Source organism: Thamnophis elegans, chromosome 8 (assembly GCF_009769535.1).
Source record: "Thamnophis elegans isolate rThaEle1 chromosome 8, rThaEle1.pri, whole genome shotgun sequence".
Classification (NCBI taxonomy): Eukaryota; Metazoa; Chordata; class Lepidosauria; order Squamata; family Colubridae; genus Thamnophis; species Thamnophis elegans.
The window spans coordinates 58,020,354-58,041,904 of NC_045548.1; the positions used below are offsets into that span (position 1 = coordinate 58,020,354).

Genomic DNA, 21,551 nt, shown 5'->3' on the forward strand with positions numbered 1-21,551 from the left:
GAGATCTGATCCAGTGCTATCATTCAGAAAAAAATCCTCAATAATAATTCTGCCATTCATTTTTTATCAAAGCACTAACCCTCTTCCTTCTTCTCCTTCTCCTCCCGCTCTTCTTCCTCTTGCCTTTCTCCATCAGTCAGGGAATAAGGTTTCTCGATTTAGAGATCAAATTAGTTTGCAAATAAAGTTATTGCTACTGGTTTTGTTTAAATTCTTAATCAACACAAGCTTACTGGGCTATGTTTGTTGCCTTTTTCCCCCCTCAGAAGCCAAAGGCCCCACTCCCTATGGTGTTGACCGCTGGCCCCAAGTGGTTGCTGGATATGACTTGGCAAGGAGTAGAAGACAACAAAAACAACTGCATTGTGTACAGCAAAGGTAAATCCAAGCTAGTTTCTCTTCCTCTTTCTTGGTAAGGAATTAACCCAGTGCTGGAGAAACTTGCTAGTTGATAATAGACAGCAAATACAGGCAGCAGAGATGAGTAACTCACATTTGTTAATTACCACCTTAAGAAAGAGAGAAGGGTTTTATTCATGAGCATGAAACAGAGACATATATTATTCAGCGTTCAAACAGAATATTTTAAAGGTATAGATCTTTCTTCTACCTGATGCATTTCTGATTTAAAAGGCTTGCTTACTTCACTTGCAACGTGAAAAGCTATCCTCCTACTTCCCAGATCTTTGATTTCAAGTGTGTCTGTTTTAAACGCAGCAGCTTTTTCATTCTTCTTTTTTTCCAACCTAAGATAAAATTACTGCATTGTATTAAGCCATGAATATATTGTGAACATTCCTTTGAGGTTTTTTTTTTAAAAGAGGCTCACCCAATTGCAGTTTTAACCTAATAGAAATAAAGAAAAAAAATATCACTGCTTGTGACAAGTAAATAAAAATCCATTGGAAACACCCATGTTGTTTTGGAGAAGATGATTGTGAGAACTGTGATTTCGAAGGTTCTGAAAACTGAAAGATTGGATTGATTAAGCTTTGGCTTGCTGAGTATATGACTTATCATGTGTAAAGGAATATCATACCACTTTTTAGAATGCTTACGTATAACTGGGTAAATTTCCAAAATGAGTGGTCAAAAGAAGAATGAGGTTTTAAGTAGGTATACCAAATGTTAGATATAATTTTACAATTGTATTGTAACCTCAAAGGGATTTCAGAATGCTGAGATTCTATACATTGAGATTTATGTGGGAATGAATAATTAACAGGAATTCTGAGTTAACATGCTATTGGGGAAAAGACCATTTGGAACAAAAGCAAATCATTGGTAAACAATGGGATAAAACCAGGAATTAATCTTCACTAAATTGAATTTTATTTTCACCCTTATCAGATTTGTTGCGCCCATGTTTTAGAAAAAACAATGCAGATTTAATATGAATATGAACTATATAATACAGATCTATGACACTTGAATGAGTAGTGAATTTATGCATGACAAAGGGAATTGGACGAGATGTTCTCCAGTGTTGTGTCTAAACTTTCCTATTCTATGTTTCTAATATATATTTTCTTTCTTTCTTAACTTTTAATATTTTCAATTACTGTCACATTTCAAGTGCTATAAATTTATAGTCTCAGCGTTACTTCTGAAAATAAAGACTTCTTTGATATTTCTTAAGTTGTCTTTTAAACATTCCTAACCAAAACCTCTACAAGAGTGAAATATTTCTTCATTGTAACAACCTTGTGACCATTTCAGTGTACAATGTTCAGGCACATAAGGACCTATATTACTATATTAACATTCAAAGTCAATCATAACATCAAGAACTATTAAAACTTACTAGAAACAATTATACCTTGTTTTTATAATCATTGCAAATGGTATATTTTAAATAAGATTTCTTTTAGAACAGAACAAGCTTTCGAAAACTGAAACATTGAAAACAGAATTTGCTTGAGTAGTTGTACATTAGAATCTTACGTATTTTTATATAATTATATAAAACAGGCATGCACACAGTTTGTAACCTGGAAATATTTAATTAAGGGAACACAAAAAGAAGCAATACATATATTTCTCAAGTCTGCTATGAAGCATTACTTTAACAGCAGAAAACCATACTTAATAAAAATAAAATAAAATACAATATTAGCACATATTTTAGTATGCATCTTTATATTTCTAAATAAATGATTGATGACAGTTTATCTAAAACTTTTGCTACAACTGTTCTAAAATAAATGGTAAGCCACATAGTTGTTCACAGATGAAAAATTTCACTAGCAGATTTCTGAATTTTTTTCTCTTACATCTATCTAGTCCTGTTTGATTTTTTTTAATACTGTTGCTTCTTAAAATCTGACTCAGTAGTGATAAGGCTGACAATTTTTAATATACTGTATCTCTAAGGCAGATAATGTGATAAAATCACTCTTAGATTGTACCACTTAAGGTTGACGAAATATTTTATTGTTAAATGAGTGTGAAAATTCTTTCTGAATAAAAATGAACATTTCATTTTAACTTCAGCATTATTATATGTACATTGTTTTTTATTTGGTTAAAATGCAGCCTGAAATAATATTAATGAACATGTTTCACTAACTGATAGTAAGACTGAATGGATCATCGCTTTTGTGCCCGATTCAATAAAATTGGAAAACGCTGAAAAATCAAATTTCCTAGTAAGTCATAGCAAAATTCAGTGCAATTGGATATGGTGGCAACGGCTGCATTGGATAGTTTTGACATTCCTGCTAGGTAATCAAATTTAAATTAGTAAAATATAAGTGAATCACTAGATTTGGACTCAATTATTTTAGAATTTAAACGATGATGGGGCAATTTGGAGTATTATAAGGATGATGATATTTTACGGTTTCCGGGATGAATAGACTTTTTCTTGTGGAACATAAAATGCTGCACTTTATGGAATTTGGTCCGATTTCATAAGGCTGTTCTTATGCTTTTAAATTTTGATCATATATTGTCTAATACACATAATGATACTAATGGGATCCTCAAAATGAAATTTGTATCATTTGATTCATCTAGAAATTAGATTAGATTTAGATCCTAAATAGAAGGTTTCCATCTGTTTAGGGAAAACAATCTCCACTATGTATTCATGCTGTTCTGGAAGCCCTTTCAAGTTGCTTAGCAATAAATAATAATAATAACAACAACAACAACAACAACAACAAAACAACAACAACCCGATCTGCATAATATGTGTCTGCTTTCAGTAAGCATTCTAACCATTTTTGTCCTGTTGAAAATAGACTGTAGGTGACAGTATATTCTTTCTTGAATTCTATTGCTGTTCACTGAAGAAACCTGAAACTTTATTTTGGATAAAAGTCTTTCAGGAAAAGGTTTATCACGTTGTATATTCTAAAATATACATTCTAAAAATATTAATCATGAGACCAGGAGTATTTATGTATGAAACAATAGGCAGTAGAATGGAAAATTATAAATTAGAATAAAGAATGCCAATAGTGGAAAGCTATAAAAATGTAATTGTGATTTTAATTTAAGAATGCTGAATAAAAATGATTTTTTTTAAAGGAAAAGGATTATCATAGCTAACAAATATGGAAGTTGGATGTGATTCAGTCATTGCTAATTGCAATGAGGTTGTGATCCTGTATTCTAAAAATGCAGTACATGCTTAGTTCTTTGAAAATACCAAAATATTTTTAATGAAAAGTACTAGTTACATATAGGATGTGTTTCACAGTAAAACCATTCAATTTTTTTATTATATAGTAACAAAAATACTTAGCCTAGATTTTCTTGTTTAGTTTAAGCAACTTTAGAAACTCTTTTCTAATATGTCTGAACAAAAAAAAAGGTCATCAGTGTGTGATGTATTTCTGATTTTGTTGATATTTTTATTGTTTTAAATTTATTTGTTTATCAAAATTATATAGTTACTCAACTCATAAGAAGTGATTCTGAGTGGCATACATTAAAAAAAAGTTTAAAAACAAGAAACGCATAAAACGCAAACATCCACACACATACAGATGATTTGATCAGCAATGGAACAACCTCAATATCTCACCAGTTTCCTGGAAGCCCAAGGCCTGATGATAAAGCCAAATCTTTAGGCTTCTGGAAAATATGGAGGGACAGGGATGACCTCACTTCAGGGGGAAGAATGTTCCATAAGGCAGGTGAAACAGAAGACATGTTCCTACCTATTTGGACCTGCCAAGTTTAGTTCCTTGAGGAATGGGACATACAGTGTGCCACTTTTGCCAGATCTGAAGAGATGAGCAGATGTAATGGAAAAGAGATGATCCCTCAAATAAACCAGCCCCATGTCTTGAAGGGCTTTAAAGGGCAAAAGCAGTACCTTGAATTGGAAGCAAACTGGCAACCAATGCAGTTTATAGAGCAGAAGTGTAACATTGGTTGTTCTAGGAGCAGACATAACCGTCTGCACTGCTGCATTTTATACCGGTTGGTGCTTTTAGATATTCCAGAAGGGCAGCTCCATGTAGAAATCAATTTGGTGTTCACTGCCCACCCAGGATCATATGTTGATTTCATGCTCATTCAGATCTAAGGTAGAGGATGGATGGATGGATGGATGGACAGAGAGATAGATATGCTGTCAAAGGATGATGCTAACAGATGTCACTAAATATGACTTTTAATGTAGTTATCTCACATGTAATGAAAATTTTATTTTGGTGCAAATTAATAAGTCCTCTATTTACTTGGCCCGCACTTTCTTATACATTGTTTCTGTCGGAAAGTACAGTCATTTGGGTATTTTTCATTTTTACTATAGAAATTCTCTTTGACATGAATTTAATTCACATTTCGGTTTACTACTGTTCTTAGTATGATGATGATGATATATTATCAAGTTGAATGGCATGGTAGCATAGTGGTGAAGACTCTCACCTCCCATTCGGAAGGTTGAGAGTTCAATCCTAGGTAGCAGTAGATGTTTCTCTCCTAGGGCACAAAGAAAAATATCTTCTGTGAACTCCACATGGCATCAGGAAGGGCATCTGGCCAGCAAATGCCCTGAATTTATCCTAAATTAAAGAATTACAGGATTGTAAAAAAGGGAGTATTCTCAAATTGCTGTTTATATGTTGTGGTCATGGAATAAAACTGAGTAGCCAAAGTACACTTTACAATTTAATTAAGGAATAAGATGTAAGCAAAAGAAAAAAGAAAATCAGGGAAAAGACGTGCATTGTTGAAAATGTACACATACTGAACAAAATCATTGTTTTATTTAAAAGTTCAAACAGGCAGAGACATCAGTTTTCAGATGAAGAGGACCTGGACATTTTACAGCACATGAGATCACGCATAAATTGTAACTGCTGAGTCAATTATCAATTATTATTTACATAAAATTATCCCCTCACATTTCATTAAGCATGCATTGAAGAGCACCAATGCTGTTTTCTGCATCATCTCAATAATGAAGGCTAAAAGTACTTGGTGCAGCTAGATAGAAAACAAAGTAATATCAGTTAATCATGGTCACAAATGTAAAAACGATCAATGCGGAACATGAAATGAAATGACAGAAGGCTTGAGAAATATTTGTTCCGTTTACTTCGGCTGTATAATTGATGCTGCAAATGGCTATTTTTATTGCAGCACACATCGATCCATAATGCAATCTAGTCTTCAAATACTTTGGGATTTGTATTTTTTTTAAATGAAATATTATAAAAACAGCCACTTTATGGTTTCCCATTTTTAATATATCTCACTGCTTCTATCTTAATTTCAAACATTCTCAACCGTATGCGCCATATCAAAACAGTCTCAGACATATTATTAAAACATGTTGGTTTATACTGCATGGCGTTATCCTGTGGTGCTCTGCAATCAATTACCATTATACCACCATCATTAATAATTTTCTTAATGAAAATGATTCTGTTGATCTCCGTTGTATTTTAATTATCAGAGTTAAGCATAATTACACTGCAGCTCTGAGCTGGCATGTAGACTCCTTTAGGGTGCAATTTTGTTTTAACACACTGATAATGTAATTTTACATTGTGTCAGTTGTTTAGTTATTATCCAGTTATACAATTCCACTGTATTCCTGATAACAGATAATAACCTTAGCACCTCCTATGTCCTGAAGTCATTTAAAAAGCAATATTAGAATTTCACAACTAGCTAACTTAATCTCCTTATGATTTTATAATTCCCACTGCTAAATATTTTACATGAACCCTATATATATAGGGTATATATATACACACACACACACACACACACACACACACACACACACACACACACACACACATATATATATATATATATATATATATATATATATATATATATATATATGTTATATTTATGCTGATAAATAAATAAAGGGAGACTAGTATAGATCTATTTCAAGCTATTTAGCTGTCATCAGCTAGCCACACCCTTGTTGGGAATCGAACCTGTGCTCTATTGCCTCTCAGGCAGATGTGTTAACCATTGAGCTACAAAGCTCGACTCCTTATCAGCCAGCCAGGGTGAGAGGTATATATTTAAAGTCACAACCCCTGGTATGCCCAAATATGGGGTACACACACACACATACACACACATACACACACATACACACACATACATACATATACACAAATACGCACACACGTGAGGATATGCACATATGTGCTTCATATGTTTTTATTATTTCATATGCTTTTGCTACATACTTTGCTCCTGTTCATTTTGCAGCTTGATATTTCTTTAGCCATTATAGCTTGTCAAACAAGGACTAACTCAGATGGAATCCTATCAAATTCCAGATGAAGAATGTTATACTCTTGTTACTCTATGATTGGATTAACACACATAACCCAAACTCGATGGAGCTGGGTAGTTTGCAGTTTAGCACTTAGCAAAACCCAGACATTGTCTGAGCATGTAAATCAGGCAGGACATTGTTTTATATATAATATGATTAATTTATTTGGCCACAACAGGTAATGAGAAACTGGGATTTATTATCTTAAATTTGGGGTATAGTGTGTTATATAGATACTGGCACTGGTAAAATGGCATCATAAGAACTGTGGGCAAACTGCTTTCTGTAATAGGACAGATCTGACTAATTTAACTAAGTCTCTTGCATTCATTGGTGCAGAATGCCTTCACCTTCAGTAGGCTGCCAGGTTACATTGTGCTTTGTGCTATATTGGTGCAAGATAGCAAGTAAGTCTTGATATAAATCTACAATCTGTCTGAAATCTAAACACACTTTCTTTTTCCCATTGAATGGACTGCTATTATTGCAAATCCGATAGCATGCCAAAGGGCCAGAAATCTTCCAACAGTTGTTATGGGTTACAGTTGTCCACAAATTGTCCTTTTGGAAAGGTGATGGTCCTAAGCAAATATTATGACAATTGTTTTCATTTTTTTTAAAAAAATATACATTTTATATTCAATATATATTAAATATTAATTTTGTAAACAAGAAGCCCCTGGGGTTTTTAGTCTCTGTAGACTATTTTCCAGAATCTCCTAATGTATTAGTTCTGTCTTCCTTGTCAACAATCCTTTTTATACTATTGAGCCTTTTTATAATGCCTGCAAGCACTGTTTTTTGATAAATTAAAAATGATTAAATTGTATATTATATTACATCTTGTTACAGATTGCAATTGCTGCAGTGGAAATTAGCTGAAATAAAACTTGAAATAATCATTGGGATGGCTATAGCAAAAAAATGGCTATTTTCTTCCCCTCTGAATCAATTTATTTCAAGAGAAATGAATTTTTCTTTAGGAATTTTGTAACCTCAGAGTTTTAATCGTTTTCAAATCCAAAAACAAAATAAAGAAACTTCATTTCCCAGCAGACTTTAGTACTAGATAAATATTAGAAGAGGAAGAACATAAAGGAAATTTCTCAGCAATATGGTTGGTATTTAAAAGAATCGTGGACATAAGTGACATCTCAGACTTTGAAGGATGCATGTAGGTGGAGATAAATTTTAGATAATATCAATGAAAAAGCATATAACAAGCATGTAAATTATATCTCAGTAAGGTATGGTAAGATGGTGCTGAATTGTAAAATTATAACCACAAATTAACACACACACAATAGTGCTCTTTAATGTAATCTCTTTCCAAGATTTAACATGCAAGCCTTATATGAAATATTCAAGTTTGCACCTTTAGGAAATATTTTAGATATTGGGCAAATCATTTGACAGCAAAAGAAAGGCACACCCTCTTATTTTTGATAATCAGCCACAGGGGAAAACTTTAAATAGGGCCTTGTTCCTTTGGAACCATACACACTGGAGAAGCCAAAATAAACAACTGCTGTAGTTCATGAAACAATCTATTTTGAAAGATTTCTGTTGTTCCTGTCAGAGTAAAGGAGAAACTATGAAACTCTTACTTACGGACCTTCAATCTTGAAATATATACTCATCTTTTTTGACATTTGGCCAAACTATAGTTCAGTTTCAGTTAAATTTTATTTTATATTACAAAACTACTGTTCCTTCCTTAAACTTGAAGGATTCCTTGAATGTTTCACAGACATAGGAACTTTTCCATTAACCTCAATCTTTCATTTTAGGCAAACTTTGGTGTTACATTTTGATAAGGAAATCCTGGAATAGACCATTTACCTATTAAAAACTGATGGGTTGTTTTTTTTTAATTCTTAAAATACAGTTAAGCTGTTTTGAGTCAATAACATTCATTTATATCTGAGGAAGCCAACTTTACAGAAAAGTTGCTGCTGTTGTTTTTGGTGCGAGCTTAATAAGAAAAGAAATCACAAATTTGCTGAGCCACAGATTTCAAGTTGTCGACAACCCCATACCCAAGAAAACAGAAGAAAATATATATGCACTCGGTCCTGTCAAAAGGTTTTCGCCTTATCTTGAGAGACTGTCAGGGCAGGAACATCATGGAATGGACAGGAGTCTATTAAATTAATAAGCTGCTGGATGGTGTCTGGAGAGTTATGATGCTCCATAAATCCAGTTTGATCATGGTGGACAAGGTTTAAATCTGCACCTTCTAATACACATCCACTTTTTGGATTGAATTTGAAGTTTTGTGCTGAAAACATAGAGATAGTCCTGCGGCTTGTGAATTAAGATTTATCTTCTTCCCCCCCCCCCCTCAATCCCCTTCTTTCTCATAGCTGGTTTTTTTTCTTTAAGAAAAGCTAGGATTTGACAAAAAGGAAAACACCTTAGGGATCCTGGCAAATGTTACTGCTTGAAATGAAAGAGCTATTGTCAAGGTTAAACCATGACCTAGGTGCCTAATATCAAACCTAGGTTGTTCTTTTCAAACAGCCCCATTGGAATAGAGAGCAAAAAGGTCTGCATGAAAAGAAACAAGGAAGAATTTACCCATAACTTATTTTATAGTGATTCCTGTCAAATGCTCCCACTCTTAGTTTATGACATAAGAGGACATGGATGTTAGCCAATATATTTTGTAAAAGAATAATAATGAAAAGGACCACATTCGAGGACTTACTCTCCTCTGATGATAGAAACCTAAGTTTTAAATCTATTTCTGCATAGATTTTTTAAATCTATTTCTATATCTATTACAATGGTTCCCAAACTTGGCAACTTTAAGACTTGTGGACTTCAACTCCCAGAAGCAGAGCTGGCTGGAGAATTCTGGGAATTGAAGTCCACAAGTCTTAAAGTTGCCAAGTTTGGGAACCACTGATCTATTACATTGCCTGCTCTTGATTTTAATAATTAAAATAATTACTTGGTCATTATACGTATAAGCCACTGCTAATTTCCAAAGAAGATGAATGATGCTGTTGAGAAAATACCCACTTCTAGGAGCCAGATTGATGTCACAAAATACTTTTTATTGGCGTACACAACTATAGTCATCACTGGACACTTCACTAAAGGGATTTAAAAGACCCCCGAAGCCCATAAGATTACAGACTATATATCCTGATACATAGGATTTACAAAGTGTGTAAATTTTAAAATAACTTTTACTACAAGAATGTAGGTTCTGATATCAACATGGGGTGCCCTTATGATGGGCTGCTTCTATGTTCTGTTCCTCTAAAGAGACACCAAGCCTGCCCTTTCTCTTGATAGTAGCAACTTCTGTCATAAATAGCATTCTTTATTGGATCTATATATTGATTCCTTCATCTCATGGAAAAGACAGCAACCTGGCTTTTGTAACAACCTGTCCCCTTCCCCTACAGAATTGTCTGTCAGTTTCAGTTTGCCCACTTTACCTAATATGCACATCAGCATCTTGTATTTTAGAATATTATTTGTCCCTGACAATGAACAATATTGTAAAGTAGTCCAATGTTGGAGACAAGCACCTAAACAAGTATATGGAACAAAATATTCAAATTCTTGTTGCATATATGTGGTCTCTGATTATAGATCTCCAAGGAAAAAAAAGGTTGATTTACATGGTTTCCCTCTGGAGAAAGTGCTTTGATATTTAATGTTTTAAAGAGCCAAAAATATTCTAGAAATTAACAAATTTGTAAGAGGACAAATTGTATTCAGTCTGCTATAGAAACAGAATAGCTGGAAATACATATGTAGAACATATAGGTTCTATTGTCATTCTAAAATGCCAATTTTCTGTGACCAAAACATGTAGAGTTTTTCATAAAACAAGCAGTTGAACTTTCGCTATAGTATTTTATATTAAATAGTATAAAGCTGCAGTTTCCCTCTAGGGGACCTGATAATGTCAATTATGTACAGAGTAATTATGACATAAAATAGTTAATACTGATTACAAATAAGCAAAAAAGACACTTCACATTTAGTTCTGATCAGTAAGAATTAAATGGAATGACTGGGGCTTACAACCTGTTATGTAACAAAGAATTAACTACCAATCAATGTTACATTCAGTAGTGTATAGATTGATTAAAACATAACTAAAGCTGAAATCCTAATGCCCCATTTATTTTTGCCTAAGTAAAATGAAGGGGATAGGAATAAGATAGCGATCTCTTAGTCTACAGTTCAATACTTATTCACTTGAGAATAAGCACTGCAGAACATATAATATTGTAGTATAATATTACACACTTAGTATACTTTGCACAGCTAAGAAAGTTTTATTTTGTTCATATATAACCCATCCTTTAGATCAGAGGTCTATATGGAGTAAATATATTGTTGATTATAGTTTTATAATCTCAGTTTATTTCTCAGTTAAGCAGAAGTATTAGTATTTAAGCTGATTGAATTGCACTGAAATCAATGCAATAAACTTGTTCAAGTTCAATTACCTTAGCTTAACGTGGGCCTGGATTGGGCTGTCACTCATGTTTTGCTCACTTCTGCAACGAAGGTCAATACTAAATAGAATCTTGGATCATAAAAATACAGAAAATACTGGTGTGACAATCTGTAGGTTTTCTAATATCAAAGAAGATGACTCAACATCACGACATTAGGTTATGAGTTTTTGACACTTATCAAGCCATACGGCATTGTCTTCAGGGTATAATATTATTTAGTACAACTATAAATATGTTAACTGTAATCAAAGTAATAGTTTCCGCATCATCCAGTTCTCATTTTTCTATCTGTTTCATTTCATTTAGATGCATATTCATTCTGATGCTTAAAACTTTTTATTATGCAATTTATAATGCATTTATTTGCATTGGGTAATTTCTTAATATTAATAGCATTGTCATAGTTGGTTCCATTAAGTGTTCTTCAAATCTTGATTTGAACTGGGTCTTCTATCATCATCATTGCCCCTGTCACCACTACCATCATTCTATAGCATCTAATCTTGACAAAAACAAAATGCAGATCATTACAGGAAAAATAGGAAAATTATACAATTGAATGCTCTAGAGCAGTTCAGGAGGAACTGCGTGAAAAGCTAAAGATTGGTAATAAAGATGCATGGTTTACACAGCTAAAATATGGAAGAAGCTTGCTTGTTCCTTGGGTAAAAGGATTTTATGGGAATTTTAGCTGCCCTGTTTTAAATCATTCAAGAATGAACTCTGATAATATAAAGGTTTATAGCATAATCTTCCCAAATGACAATGCCACACAGTGCTTCTCTGTGCAGACGTTATTGAATGGATTGCAGATAGGAAACTAAACACTTGAATGAAGATCAGAACAAAGATTTGTCTCTGTTTAAAGCAAGACACGACACATATGCACAAGGATCATTCACAGGAACAATTGACTGATATGCCCTAACCTTCAACTCTGCAACAGTGATGAACATAATGGGGCTGATTTGTTACACAAAACAAACATTCAGAAATGTTGGAACGGAAGCGTATGAGAGGTGAGGAAGGGAACAGGATCTTTAAAGAACAAAAATAACAAGGACAATGGAAGTGTGTGATGTCCACAGGCAGTTCATATGTGTCCGGAAAAGGTAATAGGGTTTTGCTGCAGTGTGTCCAGAACAAAACTCTCTTTTATAAAGGTTCCCCCCTCGCATATACATGCTAGTCATTCCCAACTCTAGGGGGCGGTGCTGATCCCCATTTCTAAGCCAAAGAGCCAGCACTGTCGGATGACAATTCTGTGATCATGACTAAATGCCAAAGGCGCACGGAACGCTGTTACGTTTCCACCAAGGTGGTCCCTATTTTTCTCCTAGCATTTTTACATGCTATCAAACTGCTAGGCTGGCAGAAGCTGGGAGAAGTAACGGGAGCTCACTCCGTTACACGGCGCTAGGGGTTCAAACCACCAAACTGCCAACCTTTCTGATGGACATGCTCAGCATCTTAGCCACTGAGCCACCAAGTCCCCTTTTATAAATAACAGCATTTTCTTCTCCTGGAAACATGATTCTTCCAAGAGTGCCAAGAGTTGTTAAGGTAGATACGAATATAATTAAAATCACTTTTACAAAATAAGTAAGGTTTATTCAATTATTCACTTTTAAAATATTAGAATCTAAAATTAAATTCTAATAAAGCCTACACATTGGTAAAAAAAATTAACTTTACAAATTAAAAGCATTTTTTGCACAAACAGTTTCAAAAGACCATTTGTTTATGGACATGGTATCCATGTTGAATTGTCTTCTAGGGAAAAAAGGCATTACCATTTTTTTAAAAAAAGATGGAATACTCCACAATTGAGAGCCAGTTTGATACAGCAGAAGGCACTGGACCAGAAACCAGGAGACAGTAAGTTCTAGTCTCCCTATAGCAGACCTGAACCTTTTATGGCCCATGGTCACATCCAATCCTTCAGCTGTCTCTGTCTGGCCTATCGCAATGGTGGTGGATGGAGGTGGGTGGTGGGGCAGGAGGGGAGGGGCAGTGGCAGGAGTGGAGCCCTCCACAATAGTCCCTGTGGTCCCATGGGAAAATTAATTGCCCATGCCTTCTCTACAGGCACAAAGCCAGTTGAGTAACCTTAGGCCAGTCACTTTCTCTCAGCCCTATGAAGGAAGCATTGGCAAAACCATTTCTGAAATCTTACCAATAAAATTGCAAGCACCTTCCCAGGAACTTACCAAGAGTCAGTACTGACTCAAAGGCATATATCCAGCCACGTCTCCTTCCCAATTACTAGAAACTCTCCTTTCTTTCTATTTGTCTTACGTATATAATGAGATAATGAGAAATCAAAGGAGCAAGCTTACACAATATTTTATAGATTATTGCTGTGTTGAGCTACCATCCCTTCTCTTCTGATTATACATGAAATATAAAGATAGCTTGTATTCTAGAAAAGAAAGAAATGCAGATCTCTTTCTCTCTCTCTCTCTTTGCTACCAACCCACAATGATTCTCAGGTGGAGCTACTTATCCTGCGTGCAGGCAGAAGAAATATTTTTATCCATTATTTATTTGATGTATGGGCTGCCTGACTCCGGTCAGCTTACAACTTAAAACAGAAAAGCCACAAAAGCGGTTTAGGTATGTAGACAGCAATATCCCTCATAACAAAACATTAGTAGTTCTTTTTCCATCAACCATTTGTGTGTCCTTATTAGAAGCATTCAAGAAGCTCTCATATTACATGTCTAGCACCAACAGCAGTTGTCTGGCAGAGCAAAATAAAACTCGGCTGTCAACTCTTTCAGTGGTGGTGTGTGGCATCTGTAAGAAGGGCTTTATCTCTGAATGGAAACACTGTGATATTGAAACACAGTTGAAGTATTTAAACTTCTGATAACCAGTTTACCTTCCATACTGCATGGAAAGGTAGGTTTTTACATACTTTTAGTACCAATAACACTTAGACTTACATACTTATTTCAGTGTGCTATACAGCTATACAGCCCTCTATAAGCAGTTTAGAGAGTCAGCATATTGTCCCCAACACTTGGGTCCTCATTTTATCAATCTCAGAAAGATGGAAGGCTGAATCAATCTCGAGCCAGTTAGGATCAAACTTCTGGTAGTGGGCAGAGTTAGTCTGCAATGCTGCATTCTAATCACTGCACCACCATGTTTCTAGTAGTTGGGTTCGTAAGTCTTTGGGAGATCAATATGGTATTAAAACACACAGGACTTGAGACTAGTCAGTATATATAGCAAACCTGGATTACCTCTATTCCAAGAACTCTCTAAGTAGATTTCTAAGAACTCTCTAAGTAGGTTTCTTCCCAATCAAGAAATACACCTGAAAAGATAGCTATGAATTCTGACCCTCTTTAGCAGCCATTTTGTTTGCCAGACTTTGAGAGGGGTGCAGGCTGAGAAATGAATAAATTGCCTCTTCCTCAAGGTAATGAAATAGGCCAGGAGTGTCAAATTTGTGTCGTCACGGCACCATCATGTGACATATCGCGACTTTCCACCCCTTTACTAAACCAGTGTGTGATGCATCTGGCCTGTGGGCCGCAAGTTTGATTGTCCTGGAGTAGATCCTTTATAGGTAATGCCAGTTAAGGCAACCTCCATACATGCTTGAAATGATTTGAAGAACAAAGCCTGTCTTCCCTGTCTGTGTTAATAATTTTATTAAAGATGATGTTCTACAAATAAAACTAATGCACTCTACATAGATTAAACAATATAAAAAAGGAAAGGGGAAAAATTAAAAAGTACAAAATAAAAGAAGAAACTTCCTTCTTCCTCCCAAGCAAGTATAATCAACATCAATAACTTAGCAACTTATTGCTGAGGAGAAATTTCCTGACAGTTAGAACAATTAATCAGTGGAACAGCTTACCTCCAGAAGTTGCGAATGTCCCAACACTGGAAGTTTTTAAGAAGATGTTGGATAGCCATTTGTCTGAAATGGTATAGGGTTTCCTGCCTAGGCAGGGGGCTGAACTAGAGGACCTCCAAGGTCCCTTCCAACTCTGCTATTGTATTGTATTAACTTATCACCATCTTTTGAAGGGAAAAAAAGTAAGTCATCTTTTCTATGCTGGTTTTCTCATCTTTCAGAACCATTTGATTACATGTCCCATCATCCTCAGCAAGAGGGAGCTTTGCTGATAAGAGGATGGTAGTCTAAGAAATCAGAAGAGATCAGGAAGAACTGAGCCTGCTTTTCTTAACAAATTCTAATATGCACAATTGAAAATAAGGCACACATTGTTGCTTAGTTTATTCCCGTCTCTGCTTCTTTGTGATGCATCGTAGATATAAGTCCAACTGTTATTAGTAATAGTAATTTTAGTTCATATATTTTAATGTCCATTCATCTTGATAATTATTATTTTTTTTAAAAAATGTTGGCCAGCACTATTCTATGTAAAGAACCAGTCCAAACCATTTCTTTGTTTGGCATTGAACAGTCCTTTTTAATAGAGTGAATAGAAAATGAATTAAAGAAGGATACATAGAATATCTTTTACCATATTTACTTACTGCTGTCTCACTTCTTATCAACAATTTTATTACAAAATTATCTGCTTCCATCCAGGCCCTAATTTATGTATCTTGTCTTCTTTATGCTCACTTTTCTTCACACAGAAATCATCGGTAAAATAGGAGCAGCAGTAGGATGTGGGAGAAATGTGTCAATAGTTTTGCACACTTCCCAGTTTTATTTTTTTGGAAGCATACAATTTTGGGAATTTGCCTGACATTAATAATGTTGTATGGCTGAATCTGGCTTCTCTTGTTTCCTTTATTTTTTAAATAGAGGAGCAGAAAATGGCCCTACCGTGTGTTTTGAGCCACTGGTGCTAAGAATCTAGATGTTGATCTAATGCTAACTTGCCTACCATTCACTTTTTTTTTTGTTAAAACTTAGGGGTTCAAAATCCAATTTTTCGTATAAGCTGTTGTTATTCAAATTGCTCATGATGAAGCTCGGGGCAGAGAAAGGTTGGTGCCTTTTTCAGTTCCCTCAGCTGATGAAATCCTCAGGCAACATATATAATGTACTAATAGGAGATATTGTGAACCACTCTACTCCCCTGAAAAAAAATGGAACATGCATGAAAGCCTCTGAACAAAATGAGCGTATTCTTGCAATTGAAATTGTTAGATTACACTTTTCTATAGCGCATCTCAGGTTCTAGTCTGCTGGCAAAATAATTTCAATAGATGTACTAAGAGAAGAGAAATACCAAGCCTTAGCTTTCAACAGATTCCTCCCCCCCTCTTCCCTCCCCCCCATTTTTTTCTTCTTTTAATCCCTGTGAGGCTGTGTGATTTTTCTTAGCTGGACTAGAGTTGTGTCAACGGGAGGCTTGCACCATAAAGTCAGAAATGTTAAAGAAAGCTACAAGGAACAGCTTTGAGGCAAGGTTTCAAGCTTTGTCATCACGCTTGAAGAATTTTCTGTTTAATGTACTGTAATGCAGAATTCAATAGGGACAAGTTTAATTGAGTTTTACACAACCCAGTTGGGAGTAGAGCTGCAAGGTAGGTGATGTCTAGGTTTTTAATCTTCCACTCCGGAGAGGCTTGTTGACGAAGTAGTTCTTTCTCTTTGTAAGAAAAAAAAGGAAGCATGAGAAATGATACATCCGTGGATAAAACCAATTGGCAACCCCCAAAGGAATGAGGGCGATAAGGCGAATCCAGCACTTGTAAGAAATAAAAGAATCCAACTGTTCATTTAAATGAGAAACAACACATGTGATGGAGGAGGCCGGGAGGCTTGGTGGATGGAATGAAGAGGAAGAGCAACGGGCAACGCAGCAGCTGATTCCAGAGTTAGGATTTCTAGACAAACACTCCGGTGGCTCTGAGAGGGATTAAGGAAGAGATGGCTAATGACATTTGGGCTGGTGTTTGTGTATGTGCGTGCCTGTGTGTACAGTTGCAAAAACGGAATAAAATAGTTCTGTGCATCCGGGGAGGTGGATAAAGTTGCAGGGGAGGTAACGATGCTGCTGTAATGCAGGACTTATTTTTTTGATATATCTTTGTTCCCCGAGGCTTGCCATAAAAATAGACTTCGACACCGTCAGGGAGAAAGTAATACTTTCCCTATAAGCCTCAGCCTATTAAACTTTAACTATGGAGAGTTTATTCCTTCTAGTGGGTCTTAAAATGCAGCCAGAGGGATAGACAAGTGGCAGGAGTGATATGTCACTGGATCATTTATACAGCTTTCCTGTTTATGCAACCATTTGCAAAACCTTCCTATTTCGTCATTCACAGAAACAGTTTCGGAGTGATTTAAACAGGGATTCTCTTTTCCTCATTTTAAACACTCTCGCAATACATGCCATGATAAAGCACTTCCCTCTTTCAATGCCGCATTATATTCTCCCCACCAAAATAGTCCTGTAATTATAATGAGGGTGTGGTGGAGAGACAGCATCCCAAACTCTTAAAAATAGAATATGCATATGAAGAGAGATGTAATCGCCTATTTTTACTTTTTATTTCTTTATAAAGCGGCAGGAATCGGGCCACTTCTGGTCTGTATTCTGATTACTTATATTCTGAATACTGCATTCTGATAACTTAATACTGAACTCATGATACTGTTTTCAAATATGTTTGTGTTCAGATATGCCCTTATTATTATTTTTCTTAGAGATTGATTTCTAACTTCACAGTTAAAAGAAAAAAGGCCACAGATTCTGTGATTGTTGTTGTTGTTGTTAGTTGTCCGACCCATTGCGAACCCATGGACAACATTCCTCCAGGCCTTCCTGACCTCTACCATCCTCGAGTCCATTTAAGCTCATGTCTACTGCTTCAGTGACTCCATCCAGCCACCTCATCCTCTGCCATCCCCTTCTTCCGTTGCCCTCAATCTTTCCAGTATTAGGCTCTTCTCCAGTGAGTCCTTCCTTCTCATTAGATGGCCAAGTATTTGAGTCTCATCCTCAGGATCTGGTTAATCTCCTCTAGGACTGTCCGATTTGATCGCCTTGTAGTTCAAGGGGCTCATTTTTAGGGAGTGCTTGATAACACTTGGACAGTACTGAACAAAGGTTCCAGTATTGTGGATTCCACCTATCCAGTCCTCAACAAAGGTTCTGTCCAGAGTAACAATGCCCTTTCTATCTTCTCATGAACTTTTTCTAAAAAGAGGCGATTGGGGACATGACAATAGTTGCTCATATAATCTGATCCAAGGAAGGCCTTTTCAAATCAAGAAGGTTTACAAGGAGGTTTTGACATTGCCTTGGATGTATGCACATGTCAACATATAATGTATGAACACTTGAATACATATATATCTAGATTTGGATACACATTTTAGTGTGGATGTTGTCTATTGGGCTACAATATTTGAAAAATAATATGCATGCCAAAATTTTCTTCCCACAGTTTTTTTTTAAATATCTTGTAAGTACCTCAGCAATAGTACTTAGACTTATATACTGCTTCACGGTGCTTTGCAGCTCTCTCAAAGCAGTTTACAAAATCATCATATTGCCACCAACAAGCTGGGTCCTCATTTTACTGACCCCGGAAGGATGGAAGGCTGAGTCAACCTTGAGCCAGTGAGAGTCGAACTGATGAACTGCTAGCAGTTGGTAGGCAGCAGAATTAGTCTGCAGTACTGCATTCTAACCACTGCGCCACCACGGTTCTTAGAGCTCCAATGCAGTTTCTGCAACTATGAAGACAATGCAGTAAGCAGGGAAGAGGGGGAGAATGTCATCTTAAATGGTTGCCTCAATCAGAAAACTTTATCTTTACTAGCTATGAGTTTGTGATGGGTTTGTGACATCCTTATGTCCCGCAGGGCCACTTTGCTGGGCATTTTATTCCTTGTGTTGTTCCCTTAGAAAGAGCTTCTTTGTTTATTCAAGTAAAAAAAGGGGGCGAAACAGCACCAAGGCACCTCATTGCTGTACAAATCCTGAACAGGATCCATTCATTCAAACTAGCTGCAATTGTAAAAAAAAAAAAAAAAAACCCGAAGGAAGATTCTGTGCACATATTTCTGAAACAGCTTTTTGTTACAGCTGCAGAGAGGTAGTAGGAAGCATGGGCAACAAAAGACTGTGAAATCCCACTTTTGGTTCTTGAGCATGGAATTAGAACATGCTCTTTAGCACTGCCAGTTTGTGATGTTTCTTGCTCAATGAACATACTCCTTAGGCAGCAAGTCCTTGCTTCGTATGCCTGCAGATAAATTTACTTAAGGAGAAAAGAGATACCAGCAGTTGTTCCCCAATCCAAAATGAACAAAAGCTCACAGGTGAATAAATAACCTTTGAGATTAAACCAGCATGATGGCCCTTCTCCCTTTGCATACATTGACTGTTTTATCATGTGCATTGCAAAGCAGGCAAAATATCAGGGAATGTTTTCTTCCAAGTTCTTTCTGATTTATTTATTTATTGGTGCCTTTGAGTCATTATCGACTCCTTCAACCATCCAGACATATCCACACTGTTTTCTTGGCAAGATTTACAGAACTGGTTTGCCTTCTTCCTAATACTGAGAAGGAGCGACTGACCCAATGTGGCCCAACTGGTTTGTGCCCATGGCAGTTCTAGAACTCACAGTCTCCTGGTTTCCAGCCCGAATGCCTTTAACCACCACACCAGACTGGCTTTTTGGGGGGGGGGGGGAGTGCTATCTAACTAAATGAAATTCAGTGTTGAAAAAAGTAAGGTTCTACATTTAAGCAAGAAAAACAAAATACACAGGTACAGTATAGGTAGTACCTTGCTCAATAGTAGTAACTGTGAGGGGGATCTTGGAGTCCTAGTGGACAACCACTTAAATATGACCCAGCAGTATGCAGCAGCTGCCAAAAAAGCCAACACAATTCTAGGCTGCATAAACAGAGAGATAGAATCAAGATCACGTGAAGTGTTAATACTACTTTATAATGCCTTGGTAAGGCCACACTTGGAATACTGCATCCAGTTTTTGTTGCCACGATGTAGAAAAGATGCTGAGACTCTAGAAAGAGTGCAGAGAAGAGCAACAAAGATGTTGAGGAGACTGGAAGCTAAAACATATGAAGAACAGTTGCAGGAACTGGGTATGTCTAGTTTAATGAAAAGAAGGACTAGGGGAGACATGATAGCAGTGTTCCAATATCTCAAGGGTTGCCACAAAGAAGAGGGAGTCAAACTATTCTCCAAAGCACGTGAGGGCAGAACAAGAAGCAGTGGGTGGAAACTAATCAAGGAGAGAAGCAACTTAGAACTGAGGAGAAATTTCCTGACAGTTAGAACAATTCATCAGTGGAACAACTTTCCTCGAGAAGTTGTGAATGCTCCAACACTGGAGATTTTAAAGAAGAGATTGGACAACTATTTGTCTGAAATGATATAAGGTCTCCTACTTGAGCAGGGGATTGGATTAGAAAACCTCCAAGGTCCCTTTCAACTCTGTTATTCTGTTAAGCATTGTATGATGAAGACACTGGATAGGAATATGGGATAGGAAATGGCAGTTACAACTTGTATATAGGGCCAGGATGGCGAACCTATGGCATGGCCATTTGTCAAGGCATGCGAGGTGTTGCCCTGTCACCTGGGTTCAACTTTTTTAAAACCATTTTTTGCCCTCCCCAGGCTCCAGAGGCTTTATAAGAGCCTAGGGAGGTTGAAAAGAGCCTCCCCTGCTCCCCCCGGAGGCTCTCCGGAAGCTTCAGGAGCTTCCCTGAAACCTCCGGAGCGCAAAAAACTGGCCCTATCGGCAAATAGGAAGTTTGAGAATGGACTTCCAGTTTGCTCATAGGATTGGTTTAAGCCTTCCAGCGGCTTCAGGAAAGCCTCCTGAAGGTCCCTGAAGCCTCCGCGGGGCCTCCAGGGGGATGGAGGAGGCTGTTTTCATCCTCCCCAGGCTCCTATAAAGCCTCTGGAGCCTGGGAAGGGTGAAAAAAAGCATGCAAAAATGGGGGGGCAGCGCTTCTCATGCGTGCATGCACATGGGGGTGTCACACATTGCATTATGGGTGCTGCATACCCACACAGGATCTCCCTGCACTCCCCCCTTATGGCACACAAAAAAGGTTCTCCCTCACTGATATAGGGTCTGTTAAATAGGCTCACATGCAGTTTTTGCTTAAGGTATTACCTACAGTTTGGAATTTCCTTGGGCATAATTATAATCCATAGGTCTGTCATATGTTGGATAACCATTTTTCTGAAGTGGTGTAGGGTTTCCTGCCTAGGCAGGGGGTTGGATAGAAGACCTCCAAGGTACCTTCCAACTCTGTTTTTCTATTCTATTCTACTTCTTTTTTCTGAGCA

General features: G+C 36.5%; 1 protein-coding gene across 1 annotated transcript in view; it reads left to right on the plus strand.

The window, feature by feature from the left end:
• The first annotated feature begins 271 nt into the window (after nucleotides 1-271).
• The window catches only part of ZFPM2 (zinc finger protein, FOG family member 2), a 113,930-nt gene continuing 92,650 nt past the window's right edge, over nucleotides 272-21,551 (plus strand). Inside the window, exon 1 of the mRNA XM_032223279.1 lies at nucleotides 272-378. Coding sequence (XP_032079170.1) covers nucleotides 288-378 — 91 coding nt within the window. The 5' untranslated portion in view covers nucleotides 272-287. The remainder of the gene's footprint in view (nucleotides 379-21,551) is intronic.